Raw genomic sequence first — 13,755 nt, 5'->3', positions numbered from 1 at the left:
CCGATGGGTGGGGGGGGGCGGCGAACAACAACGTGAAAATGCAGTTCTCCAAGGTATTTCTAGCTCATATCTATTGTGCTGTAGTATGTGCAGACAAGCAGCAGATAAATCAAGAACCACCTCCACTACTTGTGCTATCTTATTAAAAGGAAAAATAGAATCTGGGGAGGCGCACGAGAGCACTGCCCACACTCTATCTGAGAGATAAATCACTGGGAAAGTAACAGGAACTCACAATCCTGTGGTGTTTCCCCCTGTGTTTTTCCCTGGAAGAAATACTAACTGATAGTTAAAACCAAAAAACATGCCACCTCCCCCAAACCTCTAAAACCAGAAAAAGTACCCCACCAAACCAAAACACCTCAGCAGCCCCTGAGGAACGTTGCCCCTGCTTCCCCTACAGGGATTTGTAAGTCACACAGTCCACTGAATAAACCAGATCATAAAATGATTAGCAGCAGTGTCAGTTAATCTATTCACTGAAAAATAACTCAAACTGTGTCTCAGGTCTTGTAAATAAAGAAAATGTTTATAACTGAGTTACAGGTGACTCTGAGGGTTGCACAGGATTGTGAGAAAAGCACCGACTTCAAGGGTCAGGAATAGCATTTTTCTAATAAAGCTACAGGGTTTTGTTCTGAAATTAAATTATTCTGAGACTTTTTTGTGGAGTCAGCAAAAACTATTTTAAGTGCAGTTCATCAGCATCCACAAACCTGCTGCCTGTTCTGCTACCCGTATGGGTGAACTCAGGAGAAGTGGAAAAAAGACATGTAATATGAAATGGTTGAGTGACTACAGTAGAAACAAGCACTAGCTCCACAGCTCTCTATGTTGCTGGCAAAGATATGCTTGTTGTTCTGCCTCCTCACTAGAGGAAAGGGGGTGTGTGTAGGTTTTGCAAGGTAAAAGACAGAGAAGGAGCAGGTGCCCTGGAGGATACAACTTCCTTCAGGTTCAAAGGTTGACATTTGGAAACACAGCATCATTTATCTAGGATCCCTGTGATTTTAAGGTCCTGTGTCAAAGGGTGCACACTTCATTCACAAATACTGTGTGAAAGCTTAAATTTCAAATGGGTGTTGATAGGAAACATGTGGGAGCAATGAGTCTTTGGAGAGCACAGGAATATCATATAGCACTGGAAAGGGACTTGGCTCTTGTTTTCATCCTGTGTTCTCCACTAAAGGGAAAGATGAATAAACAGCCATCTTTGTCACATTTGTTCAGCTGCTTTAGTCACCAATGTTCAAAATTTGGCTGCTTTTGGAACCTGGCCTGCAATGCAGACAAGAAGGACTATCACAGTCACCATACAAGGAATGGCCCCTTTGCTGCTGCTATGTGTTTGCTTAAATTTGCTTTGTTTTTTCTGGTGTTACATTTAAATGTGGCTCTGATAGCCTCAAAAGGGTGAGATAGTAAATCCCTGATACCCTCTGCAAACAGAAGCCTGGCATCATATTCTGAACAGATGTCAAGAATTGTAACAGGTTGCACCATTATTTTCTCTGGTTATTTGCCAAAGTAAGCCCAAAACATCCCCCCCCAATAAGCTGGCATTTAGAAAAGCACTCCAAAACACAGTCACAGCTGGATGATCTATCACCGATATTCTTCCTTCCACTCCCCACTCATCAGTGGGATTTGCTGCAAAATGATTAACTGCCTTACCACCATCTGTGCTCAGGTTCTATTAGTAACCCAGGCATTTCAGGAGATCCCAGCCCTACTCAAGTTAAGTCCAATTACTGCTTGCTGATTCATCAGTCCAGCTAAGCAAGCCTGGAAAATGCAACAGGTAACCCAACACTCTCAGAATAAATTAATCTCCCCCAAAACCAGGCATGTCACACAGCAGGAACCAATCAATCCCTACATAAACAGGTACTTCATGTCCTATCCCGCCAGTTAACTCCTGACAAATACAAGGAAAAGCTCAGCTCAGGCCACAGCTGCTTTACACAGGTTGCTGACTAATAGACCTTTACCTTGCTTGCTGGCAGACACTGCAAATCCAAGCCTTCTCCTTCTTCTGATAAGAACTGCAGCTCTTACAGATGTTGTACTTGCAGTCTTGGCACTGTCGTTTGCTGTTGATAAGAAATGTGAAAGGGGAACAGCAGCGAATACAGCAGTGCTCGTTGAACTTCTGCTGCTTGGAAAGGATGCTGCACTTGTTACCCTCTTCATCCAACTTCTGCTTCATTTCACTGGAATGAAAAGCAAAAGAACAAAAACATAAACAAAATTTCAATGGGAAATATCCCCTTTTCCTTTCTCCTCTTTCCACATCTTCATGTTACACTCTTCAAATAACTGCTGCAGGTGTGAAATAAATGTCAGAAATGTAGATTCTAAATCCAGAATTGGGAAGTAAAACCTCCTATATTCCCTGGAGTCACACATGGCTGATCCATTTAAATGCTCTGAGTCACGAGCCTGGGCAAACAACCTCCCTCCACTCTGCTGCAGCGAGACAACTCTCAGGAGAGCCAGGCCACTGCTCCAGATACTCCAGCTGTGGAAAGCCGTAGCAACATTTGAGAATTCAGGGCTCTTTCAAAACACTTTACAAATAAAAAAAATCAGTCTATGAAAGTCAAAAGGCTTGTTGCACAGTAATAAAAAATCCTAAGAATCAACAGTTTTGACAACAAAAGTGCTAAGTTTGCTTTCTTCTGACCTATGGGGTCATATTATTCATAATAGCTCAAATTTGTCAAGGAAGGTTAATCACATACTTAATTTCAGAGAGATTTGGGTGCTTTAATAGTTTGGACCAATATTAAGGCAACTGCCAACTGTTTGAGAAAGTGTAAAAAAATTTCTATATTCCAGCAGAAAAGCTCATTTATTAAAAAAAAAAAAAAAAAGAGTTTGTGGTATTCAGTAATTTTATACCTCCTGTTTTTACAATGCTTTTGATATTTTACAAACTAGGCAATATGTTCCATGATAAGAGTAATAAAACTATCCATCCAGAAGGAACGGTTGTGTAAGTAGACAAGTCTTCAAACTCATCACACAGTTTCTGGCATGTACAACTAGGATACACATTAAGAGAAAAAACAAAAAATCAGGATTCCTGAAAAACATGTTAAATGAAAGTTTATAGAACAGTGTACATGTACACATACTCATTTCTTCTGTTTCTCTGAATTAGTGGTGGTTAGCTTACTATTTCCAATTGCTGATGAGAACTACTTATAAGACTAGAGTAACACAAAAGTCTAAACAAAATTTAAAGGTACCACAAGAGGTAGACCAAGTTGCAGGAGGAGAGTCATGACATGCTGACATACACTTAAATTAATGCTTAAATATCTTGCCACAGGAAAAAAAGAAGACAGTTATTGCATATTTATTCCGGAACTCAACCAAGACCACCTATAAGCATCGTTATGAGACAAGCCTGGAATGTTAAAAAGACTCACATTACTCAGCTATAAATCATCGTATTTGCCACTTCTGCATCAGATTCATAACTCAAAATTAAAACAGCCTATTTTATCAAAGTCTGACAGGTCAATTCTAAACTTCAAGCCTAAAAGGCAATTAAGGCAGTGATCTAAAGCACAGAATTTTTGAACTTGCACATACATCATATTTAACCGTATTCCTGATACATACCTTTTATAAATTTAGAACTTCAAAACAATGTATGTTTTTGCTGTTTGTCCCCTGTACAAAGGTTTGGCTATCTTAGACCAGCTGCTCAAACCCAAGTAAACATTCTTGGGTGTTTCAAGTAAATAAGCTTTATGATTCTAACAGCAGTCCAAGATGCTACAATCTTTGCTTCAGGCTGGACACCCCAGGCAGCAGATGCTGGCCTCCCCATAAGATGATAACAGCTAAGGAATCAAGGTCAGGAGGAGCAGTTAATAAAAGGATTTCTGTCCTCATGCTGCTCTATTATCTCCTAGAATTAGTAGCACTGGTAGTATCAGCCTGCACACTCAACACTGGCATGTTCAATTTTGAACCTTCATTAGGGCACTTATGAAGGATAGCAAGATAAACCACAGATGCAAAGCCACCTATTAAAGCACTACAATAATGCTCGCACAATATAAAAACAGGCAGTTTTGTTCACAACAGGGCTAATAAAGCCTGATACCTAGAAAAAGCTGAGCACACACTGAAGCCTTTTCATCAGTACAGGCATTAATTACATCTCTCTCCTCTATCTGACTGCCAACACTCATTACAGTGGTAGAACCTTAATATCATTAACACATCTGCCTCACTGTTAAATAGGACTAAAATTGGCCAATGGATTCAAAAAGTCAGTAGGATAGGGTTGGACAGGCTGGCAAAGAGAGAGAATGACAGAAAAAGCCTCATTTCCACAGGAAACCAGGCAGAACAGAACAGAAAGCAATGCACATCCCTCTGATGGCTGTAACAAATTAAGGCCCTCATGCACGATCTGCCAAAGGCTATTCTAGTTTCTATCAGAAGTCAAATGGCAAAAGGAACTGTCAACTGGACTTGTTAGTTGAGGCCAAAAGGCTACACTCCACACTCTTTCCTCGGAAGTAAAAGATGGGTTTCATATGAAGGCAGTGCTGCACAACACTGGTAGGCAACTCAATCTGCCTGGTTTGAGGAAAATTACATAGTAAAAGGGGAAAGAAAGCTTTGGTTTACTCCCAGCAATACTGAGAAAACTTCACTTGCATATGACTTCAGCTCGATGATTACTGTGAGCAGGATGATTAATGTGAGCTCCAACCTCAATACACTGAGAAAGTTTGTAGCACTGGAAATCAGGAGGTACAAGTCGGAGTTTGAGGCATCCTGAGTTTGAAAGTCTCAGACTGTACCTTCAGGACGTTCAAACAGCTTGGTGCAAGAAGATTGTAACAATGGTCGAAGGAAAGGAGAGCAGGCAGCAACACTGATCCTCTCATGCAGTGAAACTTGCTTCCAAAAGGATGACAGCTACCTCTGCAGGAGATGACTCTTTCTAAGGGTGAGGTCAAAGCACACAGCCTTTACAAACATTCCCCCTTCCTCCCTCAACAAAACAGAGATGAGGAGGATACGACAGAAAAGAGGAAGAATGTGCATGCGCTTACTTTCCCCAGCATTAATTCCCCTAGGAGGGAACATAATGTATTTATAGGTGTATATATATAATGTGTGCACAAATAAAAGAAGCAGCAAAAAAAGACTGCACAGAAAATTTCCCTTTTGAGGAAAGGATGGAAGAGTGGGAACCACAAATGACAGAATTTATTCACATCATTGAAGTCACAACTGACAACACTCATCTATTACAGTTATGTATAACATAGTAATAATGATCTGCAGAGAAGAGAACTCCTGCTGTTTGAATGAATCTAATATTGGATTTAATTTTCTTTTTTGAGTGGCTGCATTTCACCGATTGCCTATAAATACAAAACCAGCATAGAATACTCAATAGATACCCAACACATCTGTCACCAAGACTAATTCTGTCAAAGAACATTTTATTGAACTGTAAGTTCCAAAATATACAGATGCATATTTAGATTTTTCCAGAGATTTGTATGAATTGATCTGCAACAGTTTGCATAATAAATATGTAATTCATTTCAGCTGATGTTTTGGGTGATGACTCCTGGCACACAATCTTACACACAGTTAGGTTAGGAATACTTTCTAGTATACTGCTTTGCATGTAGGTTTTGCTATCATATTCTGAGGGTGAACAGTTGTCTTCCCCTCTTCACCTGCTACAGTTTTTGCTGCCTTTTTTTTTTTTTTTCCTTTTTTTTTTTTTTTTTTTTTTAAATTTAAATAGCTTTTATTGTCATGGTTTATTTCTTTTTTAGTGGCTAAGAGGATTTTTACTGAAGTTGTGAGAAGTACAATATTCTGCTCTGTTGCTTCCTACAGTGGTTTACAACTGATATGGTAAGTTAGGTATCATGTTATGCTGAAGACTGGTACTGTACAGCACATTGCAAGGGAGGACACTGCTGAGATGTGGCTGGCAAGTTGTGCAGATATGCAACAGATCTCATTGCATAGCTGCTCTTCAACAGCCTCTCTGAAATACCTTGTCTGTTAAATCATCTCTGGACTCCACAAACTGGCAGCCCCTTTTCTTTCTACAAATAACACTGCTTCAGACTTCTAAATGTAGGACGAAACCTGGCAAACTGAAGCTACAGGACTGCTTTCCTTGCTTTTCACTGCCACTGATTTACAGAGTGATTTGTCCAAAGTCACCAGCTTTTTACATGCTTCAGTTTATCTGCTGTACAATAGCAATAACAGTAAAAGTCATGATGGCAACAATAAACTTGTCTGATCTAAATATAAATACATACAAAACAGCTTTATAGCATCTTTCATTTAGTGACCATATAGTTCTAGCCACTGCTGTATTATTGTAAGCAACATATTTACAACTAATACTCACAGCAAATGCCCCTCAAATATTTTTTTTACCACAAGACCTGACAGCCTTATCTATAGAAAACTGTTTCAAGTCACTTGCACAGTATACAGCTAGCGGAATTGCTACTTATTAGCAAGTAGGATACGATGTATTTGATGCAGGACTGTAATAATGATCTGTTTGTGCTCTGGACAGGGCTGTTCTTGTGGGATTTAACAGGACTGAGGCATTTTCCCTGTGTGATTGCAATGACCTCAGCTTCAAAAACAAGCTGGCGGGTTCAAACATAATTCTTCAATGTTTTGAACAATGCCCTCCCCCCTGATAAATGTCTTTAAAACTATTGGTTATTGTATATAATTGCACTTCCTGAACACAGAAATACGAGCTTGTTTGAGAAAAGCCTTTCTGCTTTTTTTCCAAATCTTCTGTTATAGAAGATTTTTTTTTTTTTTTTTTTTTTTTAAACTGGTAGTGTGATAAAGATGCTTATTTCTCTGAGCTACCGTTTAATATTCACAAAGCTCAATGGCTGTAATTATTCTACATTTTAATCAGTGAAACAAATCCTAGACAGCCCTGTACACTTCCTCCCCCAAGAGGCATTACTTGTGATACGTGATTACATACACAAGGGCTGGGGGCAGGTGAAGCTACAATCTTAAACTGTAAAGTCAACAGTTATATACATGTTTGCAACTTGCCATAGTAAGATAATACTGTGAGGTTTAAAAAAATCTGGAAAGAAGCCTATGATGTGCTTGAGAAACAGGTTAAAAAAAGGCATTGCTACATGTGTAAGGCTAGTATGATCAAACTCAAAGCCTCTCCATTGGGGGCAGCAGTGTAAGGGAATTCATAAAACAGCAGGACTGAAGGCTATGGTTAGCTATACTGTAACATAAAACTAAGAAATTCCACCTGTTTTCAATATAACAAGGAGAACAGTTCCTGGTGGAAATCTGACAGTTGGCTTGACTCACCCAGTGATTTGGGTAGCAGAGATACCATGCCTTTTTTCCTCCAACAGATCAGCACTTGAGACGTTTGCCTGGGATGTGAAAGATTAATTTAGGTCTCTGCTCTATTTGAAGGAGACTTAACATCCTTACTACCACCAACTTAGACATCAGGTTGAATGGCCTTTATGGTAAGATTACATAAAATTATTTACAAATATTCACCGGAGCATAGAGCAAGACAGATGCATAACCAAAGCAGCCAAGGCACTCATGAGGCCTGGGCACCTTGCTCAGGCTTGCCTTAGGAAACATTTAGGCCTTTCACAGATAGAAGTACATCACCAACAGTTAGCACACTCCTCTGGGAGGTAGGAGATGAGGTGAGGGTGTGTCCAGTTTATTTTATTCAGGAGTCCAGTTTTGGGAAGATTCTCCAATTACCCTGTGAAAAGCAGCCTCACAGAGAGGCATTTATGGGAAAGCAATGGGACCACTACCACTGGCAGCAGCAGAGACAGTCTTCTGGAAAGGATAATATTAGTCAGCCACAATGCAGCATGCCAGCCTCCAAGACAGAGTCTGTATAAGCAAGTCTGTCTGCCAGGCTCCCCGAAACCCAGGTCCTCTGCTTTTCTCTGAGGGAACATCTCCAACTATCAGGTTGTATCCAGCTTACTCTCACCTCACATCAGTCTCCATTTCAGACTGGTACCTGTCAGCTTAAGGGTAAAGTCCAGCTGGTGTGGTTCCCAATTACACTGTTGCTTTCCTGGGTGATGGACAAATACAATTTTTCCTACTGTTTAATCACCTTTTATCTTCCCCAGTAAAGAGTAGAAGTTAAATCTATTCTAGCTGCCTGCACAGGAAAAGAGGAAAACAAAGGGACAACGTCCCTAGAAGTTACAAAAAAAATCCCATTTTCTTCATATCACTCTCTCCTGCTGAACAGAGAAGCAGCGCTTTGACCACAACTTATCAAAGACCATTAGAAACTTCATCCTTCAGTATTACATATGAGGGCTTCTGTTTCCTGTCCTCTTAATTCAAATTACATCTATTTCATAAAATAAGCTACCTTTTATTCACTTGGCATTGGAGCCTTTTGTCCTTCAAAGACTAGTGATAGCTGGCAGCAGACAGCAGGCTTTTCTTAGGGGAGCAGTGTTCTGCTCAGCAGTGTAACTGGTCTCTGCATCTGCACTATCTCCCCTCTCAAACTAGATTCAAAGCGGTCCATGAAGATCACCAATTTATATTAAAACTGACTTTAATGTTAGTTTGACCATGATTAAGAGCCTTAAAACATTTCTTCCCACCAGAGTTCCTGCAAGAACTTCAGGCACTCTATTGGCCAGGCACCCTTCATACTCACCTACACATGCAAGTTCCTGGGACATTCTGCTTTAGCATGAGATCTGGGTTTCAAAGAATTGTCTAGATTGGAAAAGACCTTGAAGATCATCCAGTCCAACCATTAACCTAACGCTGACAGTTCCCAACTACACCAGATCCCTCAGCGCTATGTCGACCCGACTCTTAAACACCTCCAGGGATGGGGACTCCACCACTGCCCTGGGAAGCACATTCCAACATCTAACAACCTGTTCTGTAAAGAAATGCTTCCTAATATCTAGTCTAAACCTTCCCTGGTGCAACTTGAGGCCATTACCTCATTTCTACATAGTCTGGGGAGCAGGTGAACAAGTTATGATGTGTCTGCTTCCAGCCTTTCGGAGAAGCCATTTTTATCAGCTCCAGCTTGTGTTCTTCCACTGACACAGTCAGTCCAAGACTGGTCTGTTGGTATGGGAGTTTCCCTGGGATACAAAGATCAGCTGAAAATACAAGTCCCACTAATGCCCTCTAAGTTACAATATTGGAGGACAAATGGCTTTTCCTACTCAGAGGCTGAAGTGTACACAGTATCCCTGTCTCTGCTCTTCTTAGACCTGCCAGATATGCACCAGATTCTGGAGTGGGGGTAAAGCTTTTAATATCTGCAAAACCTGACAGTCTCTTACTCCTTAGTTACTAGCACAATGAGGGTCACAGGGTGACTGTGACAGAAATTTTTATCTCATTCAAATTTTCAATTTGATGTCCAAGTTCTCAGATTGCTAGAAGCGATTCCCACCTCTGCCCTTTCTTCCTCTCTCCTCCTGATCCCCACAACCCCCAGAAGCAGACCAACCAGCTTAGTGCAATGCTGCTAAATTTAGGGAAAACACTCACTGGAAGGTTTACAGCCCCTCTCCAATCCCTGCCCAGGAGTTAACTAGCCAGAACTGCCAAGGAGAGCAACTCAGCATTTCATCCTTTCCATGCTCTCTATGCCACAAAGTGTGACACGGTGCAAACAGTGATGAAGCTATATGCTGACAGAGTCATATATCCTTTTCCCCTGCTATATACAGTAAGAACCAAATTCTCCCAGCAGCCATATACCTCCATCATTATTTACTCTCTAAGGGTTCAGTGCTCATTTCTTTTAGCTGCCTCTTCTACTCAGGCAGTTTATTCTTCACCATCAAGATGGGCATCTAACACAACTCTCTAGTCCCAGGCAGTGCAACACCATCACCACACACACCTGTTTCTCTTATGTCTCTCCTAAATTGTCCCTGGTAAAACTCTACTTACTCTCTTTAAAAAAAGTAGAGCGCAGGATAGTACTATACCCCTTTGCAGCAAATGTCAAGTTAATTCATTGTTTTAAAATGATATGATGTTTTCTAGGCTCCTATCAACACAGGCACACTTGTGCCTCGTGCAATATTTAACACTTAGTACGTCTATTAGTATTCTACACATTGCTGGTGCTGTCTAAAAGCCATGCTAGTACACATGCAAACACACCAATTGCAGTTGGGAAGCCTTCGAAGAACACATATCACTTTAATCTGTGCAGAGAGATATCGGTCCAGAAGCAGTAGTTGACTTTCAGGTTGGATTAGACAGCAGAAAGTGCACCATAAATGGGAAAGAAAAAGGAACATCAGAACCAGCCCAAAGCAAAACACAAAGTCTTTGGGGGGAGACAATGGGATGGGACACCTCAGCATTCAAGGACTAAGTGACTCATAACTATTTATGAGCAAGTCACCTGTATCAAAAATCAGGAAGATGAATATTGCGCAGTCCAATTACTCCAACTGCGGTTGCATTATTTTATCTAAGACCTAGCAACTCTTAAGGGTTTTTTCTCTTCAGCTTTTCATTTCTATAAAATTCAATTTCTACAAAATCAGTAGTTATTCCTACCAAATCTCACTTTTTATTTTGCTTTCCTTCTTTTTTCAAGAGTAGAAGCAAATACTGATGGTGCTGCATATATAGTAATTGATGATCTTGTCCCATTAAATTCTCTACAGCTGTTTTCAAAGTCTTGTCCTGTTGTTGCTTAACTCAAAAGGCCTAAAATGACATCCTGTTGCCCTTAAAAAAAAAAAATGATAAGGATTTAGTGACCACTGTGCATTCAGACCGAACACTATGTCCACAGCACACATGACATGGCTACCAAAACGGTATGAACCCTGTCAAGGCAACAATAACAGAAGCAGACACATGAAAGGTGAGCTGACTGGCACGCAACTTCAGTGCCATCAGAGGTCTCATAGGATAGCAAACTGTTTAGGAGCTTAGGTTAACTTGATTTTATGCTTAAATTTAAGTGACGTATAAGAATAAACCCCCGTTTCTGTATTTTTTAAACAAGCCTTTGCAACAACAATGTGGGGACCAAATGGACTCCCTACTAGCCCACTGACATACCCCATCTGCCTCAACCAATGTTCCTTGGAGCTGAATAAATTAGCACTAAAAGACAGATGTATACCCTACCTTTACAAAATACAGTTATCCTTCTACAACCTGCGACAGCACTATAAAAAAACTCAACTAGTTACTGGCATTAAAAAGTATCACAGATTCTGGGAATAATCTCTTTCTAAGAAAAAGAAATCCAGCACAGTGGAAACACTGTTGTTGGGTTTTGATTTTCTAATACATTTGCAAACACTTCTGATGATGCAAAAAGAATTGCATTGACACCTTCATATTTCTTATTAAATACAAGATAAATGTTGTGAAGGCCAACCTGTGGAAGCTTTGTGGTAATCACAGTTGAACTAGTTAAACTGCTGACAGAACCAGAAAAATGCCAATCTACTCAGTGCTTACTTTTGTCTAAAAAATGTGTATCAGACACTGTATTTATTAGAGAGTGACCAGATTCAGTCAGCACCAAAGTAAGTTGTGGTTCGCTTGCCCCAGACCACTACCTTGCTTCTCATACCAGGCTCTATCCTAAACTGTTAACAATTTCACACTCAGGTGAAGCTGTTTCACAAAATGAATGATTGCTGCTACATTACTCTACAGACACTGTGCTAGTGGCTCTTAAGGGAAGTTTTCTTTTCTCTTGCTGGCACAAAGTACTGTCAATCAGTGTCTATCATCAGTTGGAACTGATAATACAGAGCATAGATAAATGAAATAAATAATACACTGGTATTATTTTAAATTGCTTCTTCTCACTTTGTAAACCCATAAATTGTCAAGAGACATTTTATTTAACCCCTTTTTCTATTGTCATGTTGGATATCACAGGAGCACAGACTGTGTACTGCATTTAACTGATAGGCTTTGAAATCTTCTGCGGGCAAGTGGAGCAGCAAGGGAGAAGCAGGTCTTGAATTACAGAGCAGATATTCTGGGGAGCTCTGGGGACATCAGAAATCACGCAAAAGTTGAAATTATCTTTTCCAAGAAGTAGTGTTGCAAGTATGGAGAACTTTGCCCTCCCATTTTAATACTGCCACATGGAACACATGAAAATAAATCTGGGTTTTAACACACCTTTTTTCCTCACTCTTCTTTCTCATCTGCCCTCCTATGTCAGTTAGAGACCACTCTGCAGCCAGGTAGGCTGTTCTGAGGCTAAATATTTCACCAGTACTAGGGACAAGCACTTCTGCTGTAGGTGCAGGACCTTCTGGGTAAATCTTGGGTTTAACTGATCTATTGAGAAGGGCCAAAATATGTGCTTTCATGTTGGACATCAACCACAAGTGATGATAAGCTAAAAAGGTTTTCTTCCTTTCTCATTATTTGGGCTGAGTTTGCATGTATGGTGGGGGGTTTTAGGAGGGGAGGAGGGTGCTATAGTGGTAGCCCCCTGTGAGAAACTTCTCAAAGCTCCCCTGGCTCCAAGGTGAACCCACCTTTGCACCAAGGCTGAGCCAATTAGAGATGGTGGCTGCACCTCTGTGGTAATGTATTTAAGAAGGGGAACCTGGGAGGAGTTGGAGTGGTGGAGTTGTTGTGAAAGGGACATCTATGCAAACACTGAGGTCAGTGGAAGTAAGGAGGAGGAAGGGGGGAAAGTGTGCTGGAGCAGAGACTCCCTTGCAGCCCATGGTGAGAGGGCAGGGCTGCCCCCCTGCCACCCATGGAGGTCCATGGTGGAGCAGATGACAACCTGCAGCCCGTGAAGGACCCCACACCAGAGCAGATGACTGCACCTGAGGAAGGATGGGACTCTGTAGGAAGAAGCCCCTGCTGTTGTGTAGTATGGCACTGGAAGGATTGCAACACACAGGGGTGATCCACACTGGAGCATCTTGGGAAGAATGCATCCCATGGAGTAGACTCGCTTCAGAGAAAATTTGTGGAGAACTGTCTCCTGTGAGAGGGACACCATGCTGAAGCAGGGGACGAATGTGAGAAGTCCCTGCCTTGAGGAGAAAGCGGCAGGACTGACCACACACTGCATACGTGTTAGTTCCCTTCCAGCCTCTAACAAACCAAGTCAACTAGATCCAATCAAAACCACATCTCAGCCGTGTTTCCAAACGTAAAACCATACACCAAGGACCCTTCCCAAGAGTCTGTAGGCAAGAAAACTGCTCCCCATTTGACTCCCTCTGTCCTACACTGTCGTCATATATGTCATGTCCCTCCCACCTCCCAAGTCAAATCTCTTGCCACCTCTAGGCTCTCCTGTAACACCCCGGCACAGGGCGCCCCCTCAGTTTGAGGTGGTACCATATGACTGTGGTGAGTCCCTGCATGCCTTCACCTTATTTCAGACAAGTTGAAACAAACAAAAACCGCACAAACTCTTACATTAATGTCCTGAGACTAGAGAGGCTCCAGGCAGCCCAGAAAAAAAATGTGGGACTGAGCACTAAGCAGTCTACATTGGAGGGAGCCAGCCCCAAGTGATTTTGGATGCAATCTCAAGTGGCTCATCTAGCAACACAGATGTTACCAAAGTCACCCCCTTAGGAATAGTTAAAAGTTTTCAATGAGACATCTGGGAGTGCACTGCAAGACAGACAGGGGCTACAGGACCTATAATAATTTATTTCTCTCTCCCTTCCTTCT

The 13,755-nt window shown here is 41.3% G+C and overlaps 1 protein-coding gene across 6 annotated transcripts in view; it reads right to left on the bottom strand.

Moving 5' to 3' along the window:
* MYRIP (myosin VIIA and Rab interacting protein) overlaps positions 1-13,755 on the bottom strand; it is a 233,627-nt gene that overhangs the window by 127,677 nt on the left and 92,195 nt on the right. For 5 of the 6 annotated variants that reach the window (XM_026842007.1, XM_026842001.1, XM_026842004.1 and 2 more), the window contains exon 2: positions 1,992-2,213. In XM_026842007.1, the coding sequence (XP_026697808.1) occupies positions 1,992-2,213 (222 nt within the window). Of the gene's footprint in view, positions 1-1,991; positions 2,214-9,499; positions 9,517-13,755 lie in introns of all 6 variants that reach the window. The other variant, XM_026842005.1, reaches the window with a different exon arrangement.

This window comes from Athene cunicularia (genome assembly GCF_003259725.1).
Source record: "Athene cunicularia isolate RWA chromosome 2 unlocalized genomic scaffold, athCun1 chr2_part1, whole genome shotgun sequence".
NCBI lineage: Eukaryota > Metazoa > Chordata > Aves > Strigiformes > Strigidae > Athene > Athene cunicularia.
The sequence above is the reverse complement of the archived record's forward strand: the minus strand, read 5'-3'. Positions and strand labels throughout refer to the sequence as shown.